At 35.1% G+C, this 26,407-nt stretch overlaps 1 protein-coding gene and 1 long non-coding RNA gene across 3 annotated transcripts; one reads left to right on the forward strand and one right to left on the reverse strand.

The window, feature by feature from the left end:
* The first annotated feature begins 2,995 nt into the window (after positions 1 to 2,995).
* Positions 2,996 to 7,653, forward strand: LOC148605750 (uncharacterized). The gene is made up of 3 exons (XR_015915833.1): positions 2,996 to 3,049; positions 5,211 to 5,360; positions 7,215 to 7,653. It is a non-coding gene; the product is annotated as an uncharacterized LOC148605750 (long non-coding RNA).
* A 3,900-nt stretch (positions 7,654 to 11,553) lies between these two features.
* Positions 11,554 to 24,719, reverse strand: LOC148605751 (uncharacterized). 2 transcript variants are annotated; one of them, XM_088548247.1, is made up of 4 exons: positions 24,621 to 24,719; positions 22,731 to 22,913; positions 21,870 to 22,082; positions 11,554 to 12,713 (listed from the first exon to the last, which is right to left on the reverse strand). In XM_088548247.1, exons 2-4 carry the CDS (start codon positions 22,896 to 22,898, stop codon positions 12,144 to 12,146), a joined length of 951 nt encoding a protein of 316 aa, XP_088404373.1. In that variant the 5' UTR covers positions 22,899 to 22,913; positions 24,621 to 24,719; the 3' UTR covers positions 11,554 to 12,143. The 2 variants fall into 2 exon arrangements, with proteins under 2 accessions (XP_088404373.1, XP_088404374.1); XM_088548248.1 differs by lacking the exon at positions 11,554 to 12,713 and adding an exon at positions 16,860 to 18,996.
* Between the last annotated feature and the right edge of the window lie 1,688 nt (positions 24,720 to 26,407).

The following is a 26,407-nucleotide window of genomic DNA, read 5'->3' on the forward strand; positions in this document are numbered from 1 at the left end:
AAATGTATGTGCAAAACGGGATGATTTGACAAAAATTATGAAGACAATTCTTAAGGATAAAACAGAAAAGCAAATTCTTCAGTCTGTTAAATAACTTATACTCAAAAAAATTTGTTCGAAATTTCACTCGACGTTTAGCTGCGGACATGAATTCGTGTTTTTACGATTCAGATGAGGGTGCAGTTTATGTCGGAGTAATTATTGGAGTCTAAAATGTGAAAATAAATAAAATTCGTATCTCAGCTGAAAATGTTACACATAGAAATGGAAACATTTGTCATGCATCTTTGAAATGAATGTTACTGCCTTGTATACTGTGACTGTATTAATCTGTATACTTAGGGGATATTTCTGCGATCTAATGAGGTGGTCTCCAATCATAGAGATACATATTTGTTAGATCATAGTCATAAAGAGTGTTATCATCATTCATTATGGTTGACCGCATGGTGCGGGGAATTTTTGTTCTATTTTATGTTCGACGATAACTTAATGTCACTTTAGGGTCTGTCCCTTTAATAATCAGGCAGTGGGTGAAACATGGTATGAAAAAAAACCATCATTTTAATAGTGTAATTGGACTATTTGCACCATCAGAATCAAGGACAACAGACAAGATTTTCCATATCCTGGACCATTGAGTTACAATTTCATTGAAACGCACTGAAAATGAACATTTCAAGGGCAGATAACTCTGTCAAAAACCTTATTTTTCTAAGATCTTATCTATCGAACAATTTCTGCGCAAAGCCAGTGATGCAGAGATCAAATAATGGTCTTTTCAAATAGAGAAAGGATCCTTGAGTGATATTGCATTATCATGTTTCTGATTTTCCCAATTTTGCCTGATTCTTACTTAGTCTAACACTTACACTTAATAGATTAAAATTGTTGGGATTTGTGTCTATTGCCATTGACCAGGGTCTCTCAAACAAGTGAAAAAATCGCAGCGTTCTATTCCAGCCTGGAGTTCAGAACTGGTTGACCCTTTCCCGATTGGAAAAAGTTAATAGTTTTGTGCAAAAAGATTGGGCGATAACGAGTAATTATAAGTTTCTTGAAACAGCTGCCAATGTCTCTAGATCTGTGCATGCTCTGGTACACGACTGAAAAACGATTAAAACCTCTAAGCTACGGTTAATTGTACGGGCAAATAAAAGGGCAAGTGTATTTAAAGCATGCAAGAACTTCTTCCAAAAAACTGCATACCATCTTTTGAATTCACAACTCTTGGCTTACATTTTATTAGCAACTCGACGGATGTTACTGGAAAAGCAGGGGACGTTTACTCTACCGGAGCACCTGGTCCATGCTCCCAGTTTTCAGTTGAATCCCGGTTGCTCATTAAGATTTGTTTCTTTGTACGTGTTATTTTCGTTATTTCATGGTCTTTGTTGAGTGTATTTGTCTTCCCTGTCTAGTATTCCTCATTGGAATATATATTTTTTTACATCCACTGGAATCTTGGCTCCCCTGATTACTCTTACATGTATAACACGTCAGTATAGTCCTAATTTAAGATATTCTGTCTTTCTGTCGCATTTTGGTTGGCCAATGTTTTTACAGTAAAGACAACATCGAATCTATGAGATCATAATTTGGGATCCAAGCTATCATTTATTTTGTTCATACATGTATTTGCCATTTTTTTTAACTCAATAAATAAGATTATTCAACGAAAGTGGGACAGTTCCAACACCAGTTCTGGAGTTATTTATTCTCACTTGAAAGAACACACGATATTTTTGTAAACCTTTGTTGTTTTTATTTATTTATTTGATTGTGTCTTGTAATAATAGGGGTCACATTTATTTTGTAATAGTACTTTTGTAATCTGCTCATCATTATTCCCTTAGACTATTGAATTTTATTTTCTCAATCACATTATAAAATAATATCTATTATTGAATATAATCACAATTTTATATTTCCCGTAAATCACCGAATTACAACAATATAGACAAGTTGACAGAGGCAAAAGATAGGCAACTCGACAATTGTCAGAGTACGCGTACATGTAATAATTTATTTTACTTATTTTGTAATATCTCATTGATCAAGTGGTTTCTGATCATCATATTAGAGGTACATTTGTAACGCCCTGAAAAACGTGTATAGCATATCAAAATTTGTACTTACATAAATAATTGGTATTTTTGCATTAAATTGTTAATAAAAAACACACAACATATAAGAACGAAAGAAAACATAGAATACGAAGAGTTAATTAGCAACTCATACCACAATCAAAACGTTGGACCATGGGTGTGTTTTCGTAGTATACCTGTGGTCAATATTTTTATTACATTTTTGTATCCCTGCCACTTGCTTAAACAAAATCCGATCCCTTCATAAAACAGTCTACATGTATAAGTAAGTGCCTTATAATGAAATTAATTTCACAAAGTATATTGATATTTTAAAGTAAACTTGGGTAAAACAAATCAATGCATAGCTTTTCCTCAATTGAAACTACTCGGCCATTCCCGCTACACAAAATTAACTATTTTTTTTTTGCGTGTAACCAGAAAGGCCGCTTAGTTCCGATCGCTCGGATGCAGCTCTAGAAAGGACAAATGTCGTAAGTGGCTCAAAGTAGTTCCATCCACCGTCGTCAAAAAATAGTTTGATCATTACAGGTCTTAGGTTACATATCACTAGAAGTGTATCTAAAACTGGATATGTACATATAGCATAAACAGCATTTGATTGCAAGCGGGGCGTGTCGTAGAACACACATAACCATAACTGAAGTATGGAAACAAAATGATTCAATGATATCATTTTTATGATAAAAAAAATTAGGTACCAAAGGTTGTGGCCCGAACCCCAATGAATTGATTTCTGTTTCGGATAATCCCTTGCTTAAACTTCCATTAGCTTTTTAAATTGAATTGATTTGTGAATTTGCACCAGTAATTACACACAAAAACGTACCAAACAAAGCTTCGTAATAATGTTGAAAGGTACGATCTATATAATGACTCTATTTTATTGATTAAATAAATATATAAATAGAAATTAGGGAACCATAGCGTTTTCCTGAAAGGTACGTCTTCCTTACAGTAGTGTATATTTGTCTATGCTGTTTTCAACATTTATATTATTTTTATACTTAAATGCACATTTTTCAACAATGCTACATTTTTACTGAAGTACAATATAGATACTTTCTTTTATTTTGGAATCGAATACTTACGATCGGTCAAATTTATGTATCCTTATGCGTATACAAAGAAAGAATACACATGTAAGTTCTAAAATCATCAATATTTGCGAATCTTACTTATCTGAACAAATTGTCACACTTACAAGATTACTGACCACAAATTGATACTGGTTGTACCATTTCCTTTGTTTTTGTTTTGTTTTTATTTTTGTTTCTTTTCATTAAGTTTAGTTTCGTTTTTGGTTTGTATTGTTTGTTTTTGTTGTTTTATTTCATAAATCCAATATAGATATTTCTTTTTATAATTTGAGTATGTGGTGTAAATTATTCTATCCACCCGGTTTCGATTCGAAACTGCAACATTATATAAAATTTAAACAGTCATACGTACATGTCAGCTTAGAGGGAAATCTGCCGCTACCGATTTCAGGCAATTTTCTATAACGATTTCAAAAATTCTTATTCCACTAATTTCGCATACATCTTTTATATATGTTTTTAATAATCCAAATGTGTCTATGTCAAATACTTCGGGTGATAGTAAGGGGGCATTATTGTCGGACATTCGAATTTAGGGGGTTGTTGTCAGGGGGAACCAGATAGTAAAGGGGATATTATTGGCGGACATTCGTATTTAGGGGGTTGTTGTCAGGGGGAACCAGATAGTAAATGGGACATTATTGACGGACATTCGTATCTAGGGGGGTTGTTGTAAGGGGGACGAACCATTAATAGATAATTTCTTCCATTTATTCATTATTACTCTGCGATTTTCTAAACAATCCCTCCTAAATGACCGAGTATTCACAAATGCTTTTAGTTCTTTGGGCGCTAAATACTACTGACACTGATAATTATTGACCAAATATCTGCTAAACCACTGATAGCGAAAGTGTCACTATAGAAAGGAATGCGCCACGAAAGTGCGTTCCTTTGATTTTTTTTATGAATTTCTTTGACCAAAATTCAAAATATATGTTCAGTTTCAGGTCTGTGTGCGCCAGAATGCACCATTTTGCGTCGTCTGAAAAAAAAGAGACCTTGCCCACCACTTTTAGACTCCAGAGAGTTGGCACAGTTATTCATGGTGTACAAGACCAAACGAACAGTGTTTCATCGATCTACATATTAGTCCGTGGGCTGAGTTAACCCCCGTGCATCCCCTACTCATTAACCAAAATATAATTTTCAGCTACCCTAATATCAGAAAAATTATTCGGTAATGGGAGAGTAATCAAGGGAACCAAGTTTATAGCTGTAATCAAAAGAATGTAATCCAGGGACAAAGACCAGACATGGAAAACAGACATACACAACAAAAAGCATAAAGTAACTAAAATCATACATACAAATTAAGAAAAGCAAATGAGCAACTCGGACTCCACTAAAAACTGGGGGCATGGACCAGGTGCACCGGTAGGGTATGCGTCCTCTGATTTTCTAGAAACACCCGCCGATTTGCTCATTAAACGTAAAGTCTGGGGTAGACGAAAGAGGAAAGGAAAACTATGACACGTTGTACAAATCAGTTTTCATGGTGCAGATGGATACACCGTAACGATCAACGAGTTCATGGTGACGACCATAAAACTTCTGTAGTGATGACTTCTGTAATCTTGCAGCAACATAACCCTGTTCCAGAAGCCTATTTGTTAGAATTCTAGCGCGATACAAAAAGTCTGCGTAGTTTCGGCAAGCTCTGGCATAACGTATGAGTTGTGATATGAACACTCCATACGCAGGTGCTGAAGGGACGTTGCCACAGATGAAAGGAAAGTTGACAATTCTGAATGAAAAGTCATCACGTTTATCGTAAAGTTTGGTCAGTAGTTTTTCTTTACCATCGATTTCTAAGTGTAGGTCAAGATATGAGGCTGACTTGAGTGTCTGTAGTATCAGTATTCTTTATTTCAAGTTCTTTGGGGTAAATGCGATGTATCAAATCCCCAAAATTACGATTGTTCAGAGATAATACGTCATCTGTATGGCGGAATGTGAGATTAAAGGATCTAGCTAAACGATATTCTTTCTTTTGGATCAGATCAAGTATAAAGTCAGCCTCAAAAGAGTGAAGGAAAAGGTCAGCAAGCAGACGAGCACAAATTGTTCCCATTGGAATGCCGACCGTTTGTTGAAAAACGCGTCCACCACACTGGACACATCTGTTGTCGATTAAAAATTCCAGCATTTTGTAAATATCTTCTTCTGTATATTTGAAAGATGATTTGCTACCAAGAACGATATATTTGTATCTAGGCGTACTAAAGGTACCTAAAAATCACCATGAAGTTGGTGAGTGGGGGGGGGGTCAAGTGGACCCTCCCGGCTCATGGACTACATGGTATATTTTGCGTAACGCTTGTTCCTTCGGTATTCAGATGTGTATGCGTGCTTGAGTAAAGCTCATTTTCATGTCCCATAGTTACGAAGACAATTTTATAAAAAGGGCCCTTGTCTATTAGCATAATATCAAAATATAATTTTCTGAAGTAATGATGTTTTCACTGCCATTTTAATCCAATACAATCTAATTAAGGAGGTAGGCATATGGTAAGGGACACAACTCTTACATGTACAAATCATTGGAACCTTCGTATTCAGCATTTTACATCAATCTCATGTAAGCATCAAAGTAACTTGGATTTATTTCATTCTGTTTCAAATGAAAGCTTGAAAGATTTTAGGGAAATTGAATGTGATACAAACATATCATTGATTTCATGAGTTATGTCCCTTACTCCTTATGTCTCTTCGTAAAATTAAATTCTATAATTTGTTCAAGAATGCATAGATATAGCGAACAAATTACAAGAGCTGGTTTTAAAAGATTGAATCTACCACGATGTGGATATCTTGCCTTTACTCGCGTCTTCAACGGTCTAATGGTTCAGAACCATTCGACCTCACCCGCCCTTCAGTCACGCAAAGGGTGATACATATTTGTGTAGCATGTAGCTAAAAAAATAAACAAATATTATTCAAGCTTTGCACAATGTTTGTTTACGACGTATTGAAGAATGGAGAAATTTGATAAATGCTTTCCTACACTTTTATCATGTTGAACATAGCCATATCTGTCTTTTCATGTTGTAGTCAGTACAAACTTTATGTTAATTAAGTATACCATAATACCAATACAATTCAAACTTTGCAACGTGTTTATAAACATATTAAAAATGTGCACCTCGTATAATAGAAAGAAAATAATTAATTTTCTTACATTTTTAGCATGTTAAACTTAGCCATATATCACCAGTATAAGCTATCACAAGTTCATTACTTTAAAAAATTGTCACCCACACTGTAGTTATATTCCTTAATGTCTAAATTTATGTATAAATTGAAGCCCGGATACAGTAACTTTTTACGCAGGTCCTGACATTTCACGTCCATTTTGCATTCAAAGGAGAAAGAGCGATAAGGATCTCGTTGGCCTATAGCTAATATACAACTGAAAATTAATCATAAAGTGTTGAAAGACTCAGTTGTTAATTAAGAGAGTCGAATCCATACCGAATCAGACAACATAAAGACTTCTGATAATTCTTGCATTAAAAGTATAAAAGAATTGCTAGAAAGCCAGAATTCAGCATTGTTAATTTGGTACTTTTTGGCAAGGAAATGTTGCCCACATCCAAGAAACAACTTCATATTCAGTTAATGTATTTAATATTACATAGTCTATCATATGTAAAAATATAGGATTGTTTCTTGGGTGTAAACATAAATTTCTGGATGTAAATACCCCCCCCCCAAAAAAAAAAAAAAAAGTTAGCAGTTTTTGTAAAATGACGTATAAATATGTCACCATTATGGCGTCATTACAATAATCTAATGCTACAAAACATTTTCTTTCCTAATATTTAAATATTTTACTATAGTTCTTACCTTATCACAACGAAGTGGATATTTTGGGGCATTATTCATAGCCTAATGGCTTACAACTTTGAGAACACGTCGATCAATTTTGTAACATATTGATGTGAAGTCAATGCCCATTTGGTCTTTGTATAAGGGTTTTATTGCTTAAAATGTCTTTTTTTAGATTATCTGAAGCAATAACATGGCAGAATTGCCGTTAACTGGACATGGACATCTTACAAAAATAAAGACGTATCTAGAAAATGGCGGGAACCCGAATAAACGCTCGAATTCAGGACTAACTATTCTTTTTAGAGCGTCAAAAACAGGAAATTCGAAAGTTGTCGAACTGTATTTACAATATGGCGCAAAACCAAACCAGATGTGTCGTGGTGATATGTTTCTGCTTTTGATTGCATGCTCAAAAGGCCATATTGAAGTCGTGGATATTTTGCTACGAAAAGGAGCGGATATAAACATGACGAGTTCTAATGCAATGACACCTTTGATGGTGGCAATTGAAAATGGTCGGACAAATATTGGAAAACTTCTCATGTCTTATGGAGCAGACGTCAACAAACGGGATACCAATGGCTACTCTCCCTTACATATTGCAGCTAAATTAGGGAACGTGGAAATTGTTAAGAATATTGTATCAAATGGCGTGAATATAAACCAAAAGAATATTGCTGGATCTACACCGCTTCATCTGGCAACAAAGTTTGGTCACTTGAACATTTGCAAATTCCTCATTTTGAAAGGGTCCAATGTAAATGAATACGATGATCAAGGAATTGGCCCCTTGCATCTAGCATGCATGAATTATCGTATAGATATAATGAAAGTTCTTCTACAAAACAATGCAGATGCTTCCATGAAAACAAACGCAGGGGAACTCCCTGTAGCGATTGCTTTAAAAGAATTAAGTTTTCGTATGACAATGTATTTGATCTGGTACCGTTACATGCCTGGTATGACTAGACTGCTGGTTTTCCTAGCGTGTATTTTCCTTGCCTTCTTTTTTGATTGAGATTTCTTCATTCCAAGTTTTCATGGATCTAGCAGCCAATGTTAAATGTTTTGTTTTGTAAAATTGAGATTTCATACTGCTGTTAAAATTGACTCATACCAGTAAATTATAGAACAGTGAAGAATTATGCTATGAAATTCCCCAAACCTAGTGCACTGTAAAAGAGGGCACATATCCCAGAACATGCATCTATGTCGAAAAGAACCATTTTTGACTGCATTTGAAAAATTTGTAATTTTCTCAGAACTGAGGACTTTTAAAGTCATCCAAAACTATCAAAGCTATAGAAGATATCATCATTTTGTGAAAACCAAACTTTTCGCTATAAAATATTCTAAAAATATTTTGCTGAGTTATGACAAAATAAATGCCAACAAAATACAGGATTTTGATTATAAAGTACAATTGTATTTCAAGTGACGTATTGATATTCAGACAATTTCTAAAGCTGTTTTTAAAGCCGGTGGCATGTAGTCATCAGGATGTTCGACCTTCTTCCTTTTGTCCTTGACACTTTCGAATCTTCGTATCCATCAGCACCATGAAAACTGATTTATTCAACGGGTCATAGTTTACCTTTCCTCGTTTGTCTACCCCGGACTTGACTTTTTATGAGCAATTCGGCGGGTGTTTCTAGAAAAGCAGAAGACGCTTACCCTACCGGTGCACCTGGTTCATGCTCCCAGTTTTTAGTGGAGTCCGAGTTGCTCATTTACTTTTGTTACTTTGTATGTATGATTTTAGTTACTATATTTTCTTTTTTGTGTGTGTCTGTTTTCCATGTCTGGTCTTTGTCCCTGGATTACATTCTTTTTATTACCGCTGTCATTTGGTGGATTTTAATGAATCTTTCTCGGCATGCTGTTTTGTACTAGCTGTTTTAGTTTTTGGTCTAGGTATACATCTACTTGGGGTAATAAAATTTACGTTTGCCATTTTGGGATAGTTTTGAAGTTAAAATGACTTATATTTTGATAAAAGAAGTGTACTTTTAACAGCAAATTAACCCCGACTTTTTACAAATATACCCTTTATTATGTGTAAAAAGACACACCAAACTATTCATTCTATTTCGTGAAAATATATTTGCCAAATGAGTGTGTTTTTTTTCCAGGAGTGAAATGGTAATTAAGGGAACCAAGAATCTAGTGGAAATCAAAAGAATGTAATCCAAGGACAGAGACCAGACATGGAAAACAGACACACACGACAAACTACATAAAATAAACAAAACAATACGTACAAAGCAACAAAAGAAAATGAGCATATACTATTGACTTGCAAGTAGATGGGAATATTGTAAGAGATGCTCATTTTGTACCCCTCAAACCCTCATTACATTGCATGATTAATTTCAATGAATATTCCAGACAGCCATAATCTGGCAATATCACTTTGTTATTTCTATTTTGGATCCAAAATAATTTTAGGCTTCCTTTATCATAGCTATAACCCTAAAAGGAGTGTCGCGTTTTTTTTTTTGTTTTTTTTGTTTTTGTTTTGTTATTTTTTGTTTGTTTGTTTTTTTTTAAACTTCGGACCAGTTAACGAATTATGAAGTCATAGTCTTTTTAAATCGTTTATCAAAATTAACACTTAACTACAATTTCACATTTTCAAATATACAACCATTAGTGTCCTTATGCTTCTCTTTTAAACAAGGAAATATGGTTCAAGGGAACCCCCCAACAAAAAAATAAATTCAAGCCTTCCTTTTGTGGTATGACATCTTGTGGTACAATTTCGAAGAGATTTTTTTTATTTATAATCAGGTTATTGTCCGGTTATAATGAAAATGCCTCATTATTTTATGCCCCTAATTCCTAGACTGTTCAAGTGAAAAAAACCCAAATCCAGCTTTCCGTTTGTAGTATAATTTCATAAAGATCTATTCGATTATACTCATGTTATCGTCGGGAAGCAAAATTGTCAGCAGCTGCCGGACGACAACGACAGCATGATACCATAATACGACCAAAATTGTTTTATAAAAAGCTACGCGAAGCGCAACATGATACGACCGCAGTGGTCGAATACTGAACAGTTGGGGCAAAAGTGGACACGTACTATATTAGTATTTGACACACTTAAGCATAGGGACATACAGCTCATTATGGACACAACAAATGGTTTGGATACACAGCGACACAAAATTAGGAATTCAGTTGATTTTTTTTAAATAAGGCCAGAAATAAAAAAAAAGTCAATTGTTTGGGTGTGGCCCCTTTGACTCCTTACAACTCGGAAACAGTACGATACGTTAGAAATCTGATTGAGAAATGCATGCAGGGATTTTCATAAGACACCCAATTAAAAAATGTAGAAATCGGAACAAAACAAAAAGACGATTTGTTAGGGCTTTGCCCTTTTGATATCTTTTTACTCGAAAACGGTAAAGATATCTAAAATCTGATTGAAAAATGCAGGCAGGGATTTTCATAAGGAATCCAATGAAAAGGAAATTCGAAATCGCACCAAAAATTAAAAAAAAATAGTGGCCGTAAAACAACATTATACACAGACACAGGGAAATAGTTGTCCCTTATAGTGTATACTCCAGTAACATAAAAGTAAACTGAAAGTGAAAACGAAAGCGAAACAAGACATACAGAAGCCAGAAATTCCTGACTTTGGACAAGCACAAAAATGCGACGGAGTTAAAGTACTTTGGCGTGATAGCCTACCATGTATTTAAAAAAACAAAATTAATATTAATATTTTATTATTAATAAACAGGAAGTGAAGGGCAGTGATTTTATCCAAGTAAAATTGGCGGGGAATTCAAATGGATAAAAAGTTTGGTTTTGAAAATCTTATATTAAAGAAGGAAATTATTTTCTTACGCTAAAATCGGTACCATTTGAGTATAATTACAGTCTACTGTAGGATAATACTCTGTTGAAATAGTTTTGAATGTGATTAAGAATTATTTTTGGACAGATTTTTAAAAAAAATGGAAAAAGATGAAATGAAATAAAATTTGTAAATGCGTGTATTAACTATCAATTACAGTTTGTACTTCAGAAATCAATAGTATTAACTGACATTTAGTTTATACATATAAGAAAAACAGTTATAAATAATATGGGAAATGCAAATGTTTGATAATATTAGTTTATTTCACAACAGGGGCGGATCCAGGATTTGAGTTTAGGGGAGGCGTGAATTAAATTAAATGCCGTGCAAAGCTAGGCAAAAATATTATGAGGTGAAACTTGTGGTGAATTTTGTTTTTTCTTACCGATTTAGGGGGGTGTACGCCCGGTACGCCAGTTCTTGGATCCGCGTTTTTTTTTTTTTTTTGTTTTTGTTTTGTTATTTTTTGTTTGTTTTTTTTTTAAACTTCGGACCAGTTACAATTTTTACAAGAATCAAAAACCGCAAGTGCTGACAGCAGTTTTATTAAGTTATAGCCTTGTGAATAAACGTTTAGAAATCAAAGAGTTTTATGTATAATTACTCTTTTAGGGTCATGGGCCAAGTTAAAATAGAATAGAATAAAATAGTTTATTAAAACAAATCATCGGCCATTTCTGGCATATACAACATAATTGCAAATAATTAAGATGCATTACAATGACAGATGAAACAATTAGTATGAAAATATAATTCTCTGACATAGTTACACTGGAGCATGGTCGCAACTTTCAAAACTTAGGGTAATGCGGCCTTTTTGGTAATGTCCATCGCTTGTTTACAAAATATCATATATCAAATAATTACATTGGAATAAGAAAACATGTTAACATACAATGTGAAAATGCGCTAAACTTTTACTCTAGCCCCTAACTCTGTTCAAATTGCAATGAAAAAATTAGTGCAAAATAAAAAATCTGGAATATTTTAAAGTGCAAATTGAAATATCTATTAAATTATATTTTAGAAAGTGAAAAAGTATTATTCAATCCCTTTGGTCTCCACTTCGTGATAAAGTATTGTTTAGTTCTTATCACGTTAATTATGTTTACTGTAATTATGGAGGACATTAAGAATCAAAGTGTTGTTCAGTCTTCTGTGCAGAGGGCGAGAACATTTCAAGTTTCACCTGTCTCATTAAACAAATATACATGTATTCTTGTTTACTCATAAATTGCTGCTAGTCTGTGGTTTATCATCCATAATATTATGATTATACTCAAAAGATATCATTTCTGTCCGATTAAATTTATTGGATGGAGCCTTCTGAAACCCCAGAGAAACCATACATTTTTCTATATCAATTGGCGTTTCACGACAGCGAACTTCCATGATTATTCTTTCCTGAATTCTATCATAAAACTTTCTAATGTGAACAATGATGTGAGATTTCAAATGATCATTCACTGTCCCGTATAAATCTATCTTGCAGTACATATCGCCATTTATTGTTCGAAAACTTGTTCCGAAGGTAAGCATAGTTTTAGATGGCTCTTCCAAAAACGAGACTAATGCGCATGTCCATTGAGTTAATATCAATTGTACATTGGTTTCTAAAAGTCTATACGGAACGCTATCTACGATAAGGTGGCTTTCCTGGAAAACTTTTGAATAGTGTGACCGTCTTTTCAGGAAACTCAGGAAATCTGAATTAGCAAGAGTCAGTACATTTGTTTCCTTGTGTGTCAGTATGTGTCTGCTGAAATCCGTTTTGTTTCCTTCGTAAAAAGCACATTTCTACAAGAAAGAGATTATATTTCTTTCAATATGACGCTACGATTTCGGAAATAACTAGTAGCATAGTGCATGTTCAATTTAGCAAACGATCTATCGCTGAGTTCAAAGGGGACTGACTGTAAAGCAGCTAATTATGATCTTAAAATTTTACCGAGGTAGTATTGTTTTTTTTTCAAATGATGTAAATTACCACTTTATCGCAATAATTTTATTCAACAATAATTCTAATCGAATTAGCAGAATCGTGCACTATGATTGGTTGTTCACCGTTTACAACCTCGGCGATGACAGTTTTTACCATTGGATTAACACATTAATTAAGAATTGGATATTTCATTTTTTAAACGGCTTGTAAAAGTGTTGACCGTGCAATGTGCGACCGGTCAACGTTTCTATATGCCGATGAAACAGAAATTGAAGCATTCAATTCGTATCGTTAAATTACATAAGTTTATCTTATTTTATTTCTATTTAAGTTAAGATGTACATAGAAAAAAGGCAATACATAGTGATTAATAAAAGTAGTCCACTTCATTGTGGGTGTGGCCTTGATAATTTTTTCGAAGTTCCCGCGGAGGGAACGACAAAAAAAAATTTGTTTCGTAAATAGACCTTTCTGTGCTTACATTATCTACCCTGTATGAATTTGATCCGACGTATATATATATAAGTCTAAAGGACTATAAAAATATAAAAATATTTACAAATATTAACAGCCTATTCACAAGCGCTTGAACGGACACAGGAGCGACCTAACAAAAAAGCCTTTACTCCCAGTGAGTCAACACTTTAGATTACCTAACCATTGCCTCGATGATTTCAACAAAATAAAAATCTTCATCGTGGAACAAAACACGATCTGGAGCGATCTACAGAGAGTGAAGCGGGAGGGATTTTGGATAAAAGAACTCCGTGTTTTACACCCACACGGAATTAACAAAAAACATTAAGTTCTTCCTATTTTGTATAGTTTCTTATAACAGTATTTGTAAATATTTTTTATTTTTATAGTTAGTATTCAAGATCAACACACAACGTGTGTCTATAGCACAGTGTTCAAGATCTTTGTTACTGTCGGTAAAAAAAATTTTATACGTCACAGGTATTCACCTGATGAGGTAGTGAGTTGTGTTCACAGACCATTTACTTTCATACATACTCAGTTTATTTAAGGCACTGAAGAAGGGCATTTTTTGTTGACTGAAAATTTTGCCCATTATTTACTTTATTATAGTGTGTTAACATCTTTATCGGTATCGTTGTACAATCCTTTAGACTTATATAATTATTTTTGTTTGTGCTGCATCGTCATGACTGGACGATCCGATACCCATTAAGTTTGCTGGTTGGCAGATTCCTGTAGACTTCATATAATTTTTTGAACTGCCTGTATTGTGTTTTTACGCGATCCCAGTAGACTTAACATTTTCCATCTCTATCCGTTATGAACTGTGACGAATATTTTAAGAAATTAAGGATAATTAAACAAAAGCAATTGAGAACTAGTCACCAATGTCATTCCTAACGGTCTTCACATCAAGCTCTTGCCTCAAACACCAGGCAGGACTTCCGGCACCCTATCTCGTAGATGGGATCAGACACTTTTCAATTGTTCAAAACGCCTACTGATCCTACTGAAGAAACACTGCGAAGAACATCTTAAGAAACTAACTACAGAATTTAATCGATTGATAGACTCATCGACGAAAGAACTCACAGTCTCTGATCATGACTTTATTATTAAGCGTCTTGATGACATCACAAAAACTCAAAATCAGGCCCTTCATGACAAACAGAAACGTAAATTCCAACGTGATGGCATGTCACCCATAAAATTCTCACCATCAGAAAAACAAGGCAAAAGACGCAACAGACATTTTAAACGAAGAAACAAACCTGATAGTCAACCATCCAACACTGTCATTAATCTTTCATCACACAACCTAACTGAAGATGAAACATCATTATTAGCTAAGGGTCTAAATTTTTGCCCAGTTCCAGGTCCTGTAAATGAAACCATCCTGATCGAGGAACTTGACAACTTCGCCAGAAGTTTGGGGATCAAAGAGTACTTTGGCTCAAAAGAGAGTGAGGGTCAAAATGAGTGTGATTCAGACGATGAAAACAACTATCGGTTTATAAAGAAAGGTGAGTGGGTCCCTGAACAGAGCAAAAATTTAACTTTGGAATCATTTATTGATAATGTAAAATCTTACTTAATAAGAAATGTAAGGGTCAACGTAGAGAGTCGCGATAATTTAACAATAGGGGAACGTGCTGCACTTCAAGGTCTAAGGACCAATGACAATATCATAATAAAACCTGCAGACAAAGGCAGCGCTGTAGTGATCATGGACAAATCCGCCTACATTAATGAGGCCGAGCGTCAACTTAAAGACGACCGTTTTTATATCAAATTAACAACAGACCCCACTCAATTCTTTGCGGACGAAATAAACACTGAGTTAAACAAAATGTACGATAATAACCACATTGACATTAAAACTCTTGAATATCTCAAACCTGAACATCCTAAACCTGGTCGATTCTACCTACTCCCCAAAATTCACAAAGTTAACAGTCCAGGTAGACCTATAGTCTCTGCTAACGGCCATCCAACAGAGAAAATTTCGGAATTCGTGGACTTTCATCTACGTCCACATGTTGAAAAACTCCCATCATTTATAAAAGATACGACTGATTACTTACAGAAGATGCAGGCTCTGAATCCCCTTCCACCAAACACCACTCTGGTCACTATGGACGTTACATCTCTCTATACCAACATTCCTCACTCTGATGGTATCGAGGCTTGCAGAGAAGTATGGGACTCTCGGCTCGGGAGGTCAAAGTTCCACCTACTGACTGCCTAGTCACTTTGCTCACAATGGTTTTAAAAAAGAACAATTTTACTTTTAATGGAGACCATTACTTACAAATAAATGGCAAAGCTATGGGTACCAAAATGGCTCCGTCTTATACCAACATTTTCATGGAAAAATTTGAAAAAGAACAACTTGAATCCTCTATAGAAAAGCCTCTGTCCTGGTATAGGTTTATTGACGACGTGGATATGAAGTGGACACATGACGAAGAAGAACTAAACAATTTTATCGCTCGTGCCAACAGTCAACATCTTTCAATTAAGTTCACTAACGAAACATCTGCTACTAGCATCTCGTTCCTCGATACCTCCAGCACCTTATCGGGGGGAGAGCTCTCCACGGACCTATACTCAAAACCAACTGACACACATCAATATCTTATGCCTAAGAGCTGTCATCCATCTCACCTGACTAAGAGTATACCATTCAGTCAAGCTCTTAGGCTAAGACGCATTTGTTCAAATGACGAATCCTTAAAGAAACGTCTAGGTCAACTGTAGAACAATTTAAGAAGAAGGGGGTATAGATACAAGACCATCAAAGAAGGGTTCCAAAAAATTCACAATATCCCAAGAAGTAGTCTGCTACAATACAAGGCAAAGAAAAAATGTAAAAGAACCCCTTGTGTTCTAACATACCATCCCTGCCTTAAAAACAGCCACAACACCATTCTATCAAATTTGCGATGCAAACATCGTTGGGAATTTTTCAGACCTTTCTATAAGTTTACGTTATCTTCCCTGTATCAATTTGATCCGATGGAGCAGTGTAGCGAATAGAGTCGTCACATTCTGAGACGTTGTATAATATTGATTTGTTGTGACATGCATCATTAATTTGATCCTCTATCCTACATAATAACACCTATATGAACTGTCCCGTACTACCATACATCGTGTACTAAGTTACAGCTCTAGATTAATCCTACGAGGAGGAATGACCCGGCCAGCGAAAGCTATATTTTTATATAGCCTAGCTGGCCGAGTGGTCTAGGGTGCTGGACTTCGTGCAGGCGGTGTTGCCATAGTTGTCACAGCGGTACGAGTTCGAGTCCCGCGGAGGGAACGACCAAACATTTGCATCGCAAATTTGATAGTTCTAACATCGTTGGGAATTTTTCAGACCTTTCTATAAGTTTACGTTTTCTTCCCTGTATCACATTCTGAGACGTTGTATATATATATAAGGGTCTGAAAAATTCCCAACGATGTTAGAACTGTCAAATTTGCGAAGCAAATTTTTGGTCGTTCCTTCCGCGGGACTCAAAATCGTACCGCTGTGACATCTATGGCAACACCGCCTGCACTAAGTCCAGCGCCCTAGACCACTCATGTATTGGCTTTACTAGCTTGTAGACAGAAGCCTGGTGGAAATTGTCCAGGTCCTTTATACAGTTAAAAACCGGAGTTGAACAAACAGTAGAGTAACATTAGTTATCAGCTAAATGGAGTTTAAGAGAATAGAATTCTTCCCACACATGGGTACATTTATTTATATACCATTGGCCATCATACCCCTAGATGGATTTTTATAGAATAAACCTAATATATAGGATTCATTATTGATGTATTTGAAACACATTTCTGCCTGTTTGCCAAAATATAAGTGAAGCGTTAGGACAGGATAAAGTAAAAGTGCGAAATTGTAAAGAATGAGTTTTCCAAAAAAGACAAAACAGATACAAAGAAATGTTAGAACCATTAAAACGTTGTTTTCAAGTTTTTGAATGAATGTATGGTTAATAGTTTTTATTATAAAATTAAAGTCAAAAAGTAAACAAATACTCCCCTCCCCCAAATTTTCCTCTTGTCGTAAAAGGCGACTAAATAGTGTGCAGAACCCTGGCCACAGACCAAATGAGTTGTATGCCCCAGGTGGTGGAATGGGGTACCCCTGGCATGTTACATGCTGGGGTAGTCAGGCCATAATACGGAAAACCTGATCGCAAACCATAGTGGTGCAACTTGTTTGGAAAGATGCCACGTTCCTCGCACGTTAAAAAACCCTGCTATGATATTCGATAGGAGTAGGAACCTTTGCGCACCGCCACAGGAGGCTAATTTGCTCGACCTTACCCCCTCTCCTTATTTCCGGTGCCAATTCGTCAACCCTATTATCCTTGAGTCTTATCCACTTTTTCATTTCATCATCATTTCATGTTCATTTTATCATCCATTTCAGGTTCATCGCCCGGATATAGCTGAAATATTGCTGCTTGGCGTTAAACACCAATCAATCAATCAATAAATCAAGACAGACCGGTTAACCGTTGAAAGACTTTTTGCAAAAAGGCATGCTTTCAAAGCCTGGTTTCAATGAAACAAAATCCTACTTGTTCGCTTAAATATAACTGCTTTGTTGATCTTCTGATCGATGTTGAATGACTGAATATGTCTTTAATTATAGGTAATCTGACTGTCGGTAAAGACGAAGAATGGAAAACATTTCTTAAAAAAGGACCTAAGTATCGCCTTCCAGCCACTATCAATTGGAATAAATGTTGTAACATCATTCAGGACTCACTCCACTCGTATTGTATAAAATGGATAAAACGTGAGAAAGTAGACAAGACAGCATTAGATTCTTTCTTCAAACATCCAAATAAAACGTTTCGAAAACACTTCACTCTTAATAACCAACATCATAACCCCAAATAAAACACATATTGAAAGAACACAGCATGGAATTTGTTTTTGTTCCTGCAAATTATTCTATTGTTATTTGTCGTTAATTGTACATAGAAACTCTACAAAAAGAAATGACGAATTCACCAACATTCCAACTGACTACATTTTCAGAAAGTGAAATTGTGAACAAACACAAACTTGTCGCTACCTACTTACAAGCTGAGCCTAGTAGCATGGAAGTAGCATGGAAGTTCCTACTATGTACTGGCTTCCTAAACTTCACAAATCACCTTATAAATATAGATTCATTTCCCTTCAAGTCATTGCTCTACAAACAGACTTTCTATTCTACTTACTAGTGCGCTCAATGCCATAAAAAGCTTATTATAATTTTTTGTAACAAAGCCTATGAAAATAGTGGAATTAACTATTTTTGGAGTGTTAAAAACTGAGTTTACTCGCATGAAGTGCTTGATAAATTACATGCCCATGTGGGATCTTTCGAATCTGTTAAAAGTTTAGATTTTTCAACTTTATACACTGCATTTGTTCGAATTCTTTTAGATCATTTTTTGTAACCAAAAGCATAAAAACTACATTAATTGGACTTCTTTTAATATGCTTACAGCATTCGAATTCCTGTTAGACAATCTTTTCTTTTGCTTTGGCGAAACCGTTTATTGTCAAGTTTTTTGAATTCCCATGGGTACCAACTGTGCACACTTATTGCGACCTCTTTCTATGTTGTTACGAATAACAGTAAGTTTATGGCTAGAATAAAGAAAGACCTTCCCAAACAACATTTGGAAGAAAAAAAATGATAACACCTACAGATATTTGGACGATATTTTGGCTCTAAACAACGATGAGTTACATATATATATGACCCGGCCAGCGAAAGCTATATTATATAGCCTAGCTGGTCGAGTGGTCTAGGGCGCTGGACTTAGTGCAGGCGGTGTTGCCATAGATGTCATAGCGGTACGAGTTCGAGACCCGCGGAGGGAACGACCAAAAATTTGCATCGCAAATTTGACAGTTCTAACATCGTTGGGAATTTTTCAGACCTTTCTATAAGTTTACGTTAACTTCCCTGTATCAATTTGATCCGATGGAGCAGTGTAGCGAATAGAGTCGTCACATTCTGAGACGTTGTATATATATATATATATATTTATTCTGTAGAACTGTTTTTGAATAAAGCAAATATTGATAATTAAGAATGTCCGTTTCTTGACCTTATTATTCATATCGATAATGGAAAACTGAATACTAAAGTAAACAATCAAAGGGATGATTTCATTCCCTATTGTAAACTATCCGTTTTTTTTATTGGTAACATCCCCTTGTCACCATCACGTGGTGTTTACATATTACAATTGGTTCGACTTGCCCGTATTTGTAACAATGTTTCGGGTTTTAACGAAAGGAATCTTTATATAACCGAGATATCACTACATCAAGGTTTTCGATATCAGAAGCTCGTAAAAACATTCACAGAATTTTTAACCGATACAAGAAACTCAAATTAAGATGTACTTGTAAAAGATTAAGACGTGCGTGTATCTCTCACCCTTTGTTTTACGGTAATATTCTACATAAAGCACAGAAAGCTCGATACTCAACATATAAGTAACTTTGTTTGTTTGTTTGTTTTGTTTGTTGGGGTATAACGTCTGAGCAGCAATATTTCTGCTATACTCAGACGATGAACATGAAATTGATGAGAAAATGAACATGAAATGATGAAACGAAAAAGGGATGGGACACAAGGACAATTGGGTCGACAAATTTTGATTGCCACTGGAAATGGGGAGAGGTGGGTAGGGTCGGGCAATTTAGCCTCCTGTGGCGGAGCCCTATGGTTCCTACTCCGGGAGAATACCACAGTAGGGATTTTTAACGTGCGAGGAACGTGGCATCTTTCCCAACACGGTGCACCACTATGGTTTGCGGTCAGGTTTTCCGTATTATAGCCTGACCACCCCAGCATGTAACACGCCAGGGGTACCCCATTCCACCACCTGGGGCACACATCCCAGTTGCTCTGTGGGCAGAGCGCCCTAGCCCCCGGCTAGGGTTATGAGCACTATTTAGTCGCCTTTTACGACAAGCTTAGCGCTGCTACAGGCCTATTCTTTTAACACCCGGACCTGCACGGGGCTAAAAGTAACTAAACTGTTGAACAGGCCCATTCGTAAGGGATATAGCTATATAGTGTTGTCAAATCGTTAAGGACAGCATTTTTTGGTATTAACATTTATTCGCTTATAGGCTCTTTACATTTTTGGCATGACATGGGTTGTGTCCTTATTGTGTGACTTACGATATATGTGATTCCAAACCCCGCATGTGGACGTAACTATTTGTAGGTTTAAACTGACCGTGTAAAGCCGGCGTGTCAATTAACTGCTGGTAGTCCTTAGCTTGTACATTTGTTTAAAGCTGCATTAGCTGCCAAATTTGTTCATTTTTGATTCTACTGAATTTTGCTGATAAAATGAAATAAGTTTGTAGTAATGGAATTGAAGCAATAAATGTCGAAAATACCCACAGAATATTGTTAAAACAACGTTTTTTCAATCAAAGAAGATTGATAGCCCAGATCTAATTATTTTTCGCCATTATTTCCGAAGATTGCCGACAGGACATTAACCCGGGTTAAAAATACTTTAACATTGGTAAATAAAATAACAATAATGGATACACATGTAAGCACGTGTCTTGTTTACATTTCATTTTATCTATTTCTTTACTAGTTTTCAAATAAATAATAACAGTTACTGACCATATTTGTGCAACATTATATCACAATACGTAATCTTTGCATTATATTCGAACTTTTTTCCTTTTACGGCTTGAGTCCGACGACTTCTTGCCATTGATTAACTACTTTCGCTTCGCAATCAGAATTGTTTTTAAAAAAGCGAGCCTAACAGCACATGCGTGGATTAAGGTCACTAGAAGTCACGTGCATACGAATTTATCTAGGTCGATTTTTTGTCTTGCAAGACAATAAATATGTAGACACCTATGTCATGTATGTAACACATTTTATTTGTGCAATTTATTAGAATTAAGGCATATTTTAACAGAATTTTTTTACGAAATTTACGAAAATGACAGCTAATGCAGCTTTAAATTATATTCAGTATCTTTATTTCCGTTTAAATAAAGGACTCAGACCTTTTTGAAGTTATTTTTAGGTGTGTTTAAAATTTTGCACACAGTGGCCCGATATTAAAGGGGAGGGTTGTGATCCCGGTGGGCTTGTTACCTCTTTAACATATACACCATATCTATTCTCGTTTTATTTCGACTAGTCCGACATACTGAATCAGATAGTTCTTTGTTGTGCTAGCACACAGAAGCTAAAAAATCGTAAGAATGCATGTTTTTCACTAAATACTGGTTGCTTGGTGGAGAAGCAGTTACTACCAATTTTAAAGTGTTCGGCGGGACTCCAGCATTGGACACACAGGCGAGCGCGCTATCCCGGGAATAAATGAGGCTATTAATTCATGAGCTGTTTGCGATAACTGGCTACTAAACAGTCGAACAGCAACTTATGTAGTTTACATCCCTTCAAGGACCGAATGCCAAAGTAATGGCTACAGTACGTATTATACAAAATAGGAACTTACACGTAAGCCAATTAATTTGAATCTCTTGTCTTTGTTCACTAAGTCAAGTCGTGAGCTGGTGCCAACTCTGCGCCATATTCTCCCTTGGAAGGACTTGGTATGATGTGCTAATCGTGTTGTTATCCCCCTTCCATGGTAAAACTTCCGTATTCGACCACCTCGATCGACAAGTGTTGTCCCTCCGTCTATGAGAGATGTAAAATAGAAACCTATCTAAAGAGAATTACATGTAATTTTCAAACTCCTTGAAAAAATATTCCTGGACATTTTCTTTAGTTTTCTTTTCTTTTTTTTTTTTTTTTTTTTTTTGATTTTTCAAGGTAAGCTCTCTCCCCGTAGTCGATCATGCTTCTTAACTACAAATGTACATACTTGTATTTTATCCCCTTGTCGACAAACCAAATTATATTTTTACTTATAAGGAAAGCAGCATCATTTTGAAATAGCTAACTGTTATTATAGAAGTATATGTAATAATGACAAATTATTATGAATGAAACTTACGAAAACGTTTCTAAACCTAATATTGGGGTATTTTTGTTTCTTATTATATAATTATTTAATTAACTTTAAAAAAAAAAATGAGTCAGTTCTTTGCCAAACACTTCAAACAATTCCCATCAAAATAAGCATTTATTCCCATCGGGACCTCCGGTTCCCCAATCCTGGTTTATTGTATAGAAATCAGTGAAAATCAGTGGAGCTGGTCCCTCGTGAGGCCAGTTCGCGCCCGCATCTTTTCGGAATTTCTATATCCGCTCGATCATGCAAGCTTCTGCGCACGCAGTAATTTCAGTCTTAGAATACACGAGGGACTGAGTAAGAGACTAAGTTAAGGCGAGTTTAAATATCTTGACTTACTATTTTCTCTTCAACAAGTGCTACAACTGCATAGGCATTAGGATCTTTCATTATGGTAGGAACATATTCATACAGAAAATCGTTCTCATAGCCAGAGTTTAAGGATACCTCCATGATGCCATTGTAGTCTTCAAGCGTGGCTTTACGAATTATAATTTGGTCCTCCATTAATATCCAGTGCAACTATTGATATGAAATATAATTATGTGAAACACTGTATATGTAACATCAAATAGTATCCTGTGTGAAATACTTTACACCGAAAAAAAAAATAATATCAAATTAAATCCGGGATATTTTATAATAGTTAAATGTTCTCAATTGTTAGTAAATTGTTTCCATCCCGAACCATATGATGATTAAACATGCAAGTGTCTGAAAGGCTTTTCTTTAGGGGTACTATAAAAATAGTGTGGCTTATTTTTGTTTTGTTTTATTTTGCTTTGTTTGTTTGTTTGTTTGTTTGTTTGGTTTTTTTTTTTTTTTTTGGGGGGGGGGGGGAGAAGAGTTCACATTGTTATAGATTTAACAATTTAGATATAGTTTTTTATATGACATGTTATCCAGGATGCTTTTAGATGTTAACTTTCTTCCAGGTTGTTTTCAGATATCAATAGGTAACATGTATGAAATTTCATGGGATGTTTTACAAATAGTTTTTTCATACAGGATATTATTTAACTGACATATATTATCAATTTTATCAAGAGTATGACTTTCCTTTACTCTTCATAAGTGAATTATATTCGGGATATTATTTGATAAAATGAAATAATATCCCATGTACAATTACTAATTCTGTTCACTCAATGAGAACTACTTTCTGGGTATTATTTAATACTGTAGTATGAAATAATATCATGTGTACAATTAGGAATACCTCTAGCTTTTTCATAATAAATAAAGGTAAATGTTATTGTTCAAGTAGTTGAAACAATTCAATAGGTGTGGAAAATTTTTCATAGTGTGGACAAGATGATTTTTTATTAGTTTAATAATTATGTTTTCCATTATATTTCATTTCTTAAAATTTGATCTGTTCTCTACAGTGGTCTCAGTTACTATACTACTCTTCATTACATTTTGCATTTACTTCACACTAAAATCTGCTCACTGACTGAGATTGGTTAAATTATACTTAGGAGTTGGATGTCCTAAATATTCCACTCGTGAGTAGTATTTTATATTGGTATAAATACTCCAACATGGCTAAACAGATTAAAATGAAAATTTTAGTAGATCTCATCATGCTGAACACTTTTTCCCTGTCAGTATTTGGCTAAACCTAACGGTTTTGGAGATATATTTGAAAAACTACTCTCTGATCCCTATGTTCTTTTAGTAACGACAGCCATGTTTTTCAAGGGATCAAAAATCTCCACATCAGTTCTATGCAGGACATCCCCTAGGAACATACATGCCAAGATTTTTTAAAGAAATAACATTAAAAAGAGCAGCAAATCATCGAAAAATGGCAATAACTCCAACATGGCTTAACAGACTAAAATGAAAATTTTACCATTGATAGATCTCATCAGGATGAACAATTTCATTCAGTCGGAATTTGGCTAAACCTAACTGATTTGGAGATATACGCGAAAAACTATTGTATGACCCCTATGTTCTATTTTTAGTAACATCAAGCATGTCATATCAAAAATCCCCACATCAATTCTTTGCATGATATCCCACGAAACATTCCTACCAAGTTTGGTCCCAATTGGTGAAATAGTGTTAGAGGAGAAGAGTTTTGAAAAATTGTTAACGACGACGACGGACGCCAATTGATGGCAATAGCTCACATGGTGAGCTAAAAAGTAAATACATGTTAAAAGTAAATTATTGCATATAACGATAATCTCATGATGAAGAATCGAATATTCATCTTACCCCGTTGAATCACAGATTTCAGATATATATATATATCCTGAAATATGTGTACTAGTCTGGAAAAAGGTCAAGGATGATACGAATTTTATGATAGTGTATTTATAAACTACAGAGAGTCATAGGTATCATACGTGTTCTTGCATGTTCAAAGCCAGGGTAGACTAGTTAATACAAAGCACATCTTCAAATTGCAAAAAATGCTCGCCTCGATATTAGTATCAAGGATTACTTAGGGAACGACCATTTGAGTCGGGGGGGAAAAGGGGGGACCTATTGGTAATCTATATTCTGGCCTTAAATAATTTTTTTACCTCGGTCCAAATACTTCATGAAGTGCAATGGAAATATGTATTTATCTCGCCCCGATGTGGTTGAAAAATAGTCTAACCCCACAAAATTTGCCCGCCCTCTCAGATTCAAATGTTCGTTCCCATACATATAATCTCATGAATTTGAAGTTAATTAACTAGCCGATACACCTTCTTTTTTATAACTTGTACATTGATGACACAGGACGATTTAAATTGAATGATAAACATGGTGATTTTGATTTTCCAATCGTATAGTCTCTCCCATTCTTGTGCGCAGACCATTTTCTACTGCAAGGGGATTGAGTTAAAAAAATCAGCTAGAATTTAAAATCGATATTGTTAAGTCATAGAAGATATTAAATCATATTTTTTTTCTGTCCATGACTGATTGAGTATAAATATTTTTGCTAAAATTTCAAATACTTGTATGTTTTTGAAAGAGTAGGAGCAATCAAGGGAACCAAGGTTATAGTCGAAATCAAAAGACAAAGATCAGACATGAAAAACAGACAAACACAACAAAAAACATAAAGTGTTTAAGATCATACATATAAAGTAACAAAAGCAAATGAGCAACTCGGACTCCACTTAAATCTTGGAGCATGGACCAGGTGCACCGGTAGGGTAAGCGTCCTCTGTTTTTCTAGAGCACCCGACGAGTCGAAAAATCCCCTCATATAAAAAGGTAGTTAACTTAGTGTAAACACCAAAATTTCTGCCCTATGGAGTGTACATGCAGTTGATCCGTTAGTGTCGAGCATGTGATCTGTACACGGAGTTATTTAGTAAAACATGAATATACAGTTAAATTAAGCTTTTAAGGCATTGGTAATGTAATATCCAGTACTGTGCTCAACCTGTGTTATTGTCGTTACTGAATCCGTTTTACTGTGGTCATCGCAATTTGATTTTCTATCTCACCGATGACACAAGATTATCTTCAGTTAGATTCCACGTATTACCGGATGTAACTCACCGAACTTGACACTTGCCATGGCTGCATTTGGGCATAATTGAGGCAGAAAAGCCAAGCCTACAAGAACTACGACCCACAACGGTCTTTTTTCCATTTCAGATTTTTAATTTCACTAGATTCATTTTATTTCCTTTAAAATCTTAAAAAGTCATTTACCCTGGTTCAGCTATTTTTTGCATTATTTATGACTACAAGTATATATGATATCAAGTTCAAGATTAACTGTTAGTCGTTCATAGTTGTATTGTCTGATGTGCTATGGGGATTTTTTTTGTATCACCAACAATTCATTTGTCTATTTGGAATAATTTCCCTCCATTTCCATTTTATTTACATTATTTACATCATGAAACTTTGTTTATTAAATGATATCGTCATGGGTGAAACGTACCTTTGTTTTGAAGCATTGGACTTCTTTGTGACTCTGCCTTGACTTGTCCCATTACTGACGCGTCGGTATTTTCCCTGGTAATTTTACCAGTTCTCCCCAAATAACTACA

Source organism: Perna viridis, chromosome 10 (genome assembly GCF_037379345.1).
Source record: "Perna viridis isolate PV_CMFRI_1.1 ecotype Kerala chromosome 10, ASM3737934v1, whole genome shotgun sequence".
Taxonomy (NCBI): domain Eukaryota; kingdom Metazoa; phylum Mollusca; class Bivalvia; order Mytilida; family Mytilidae; genus Perna; species Perna viridis.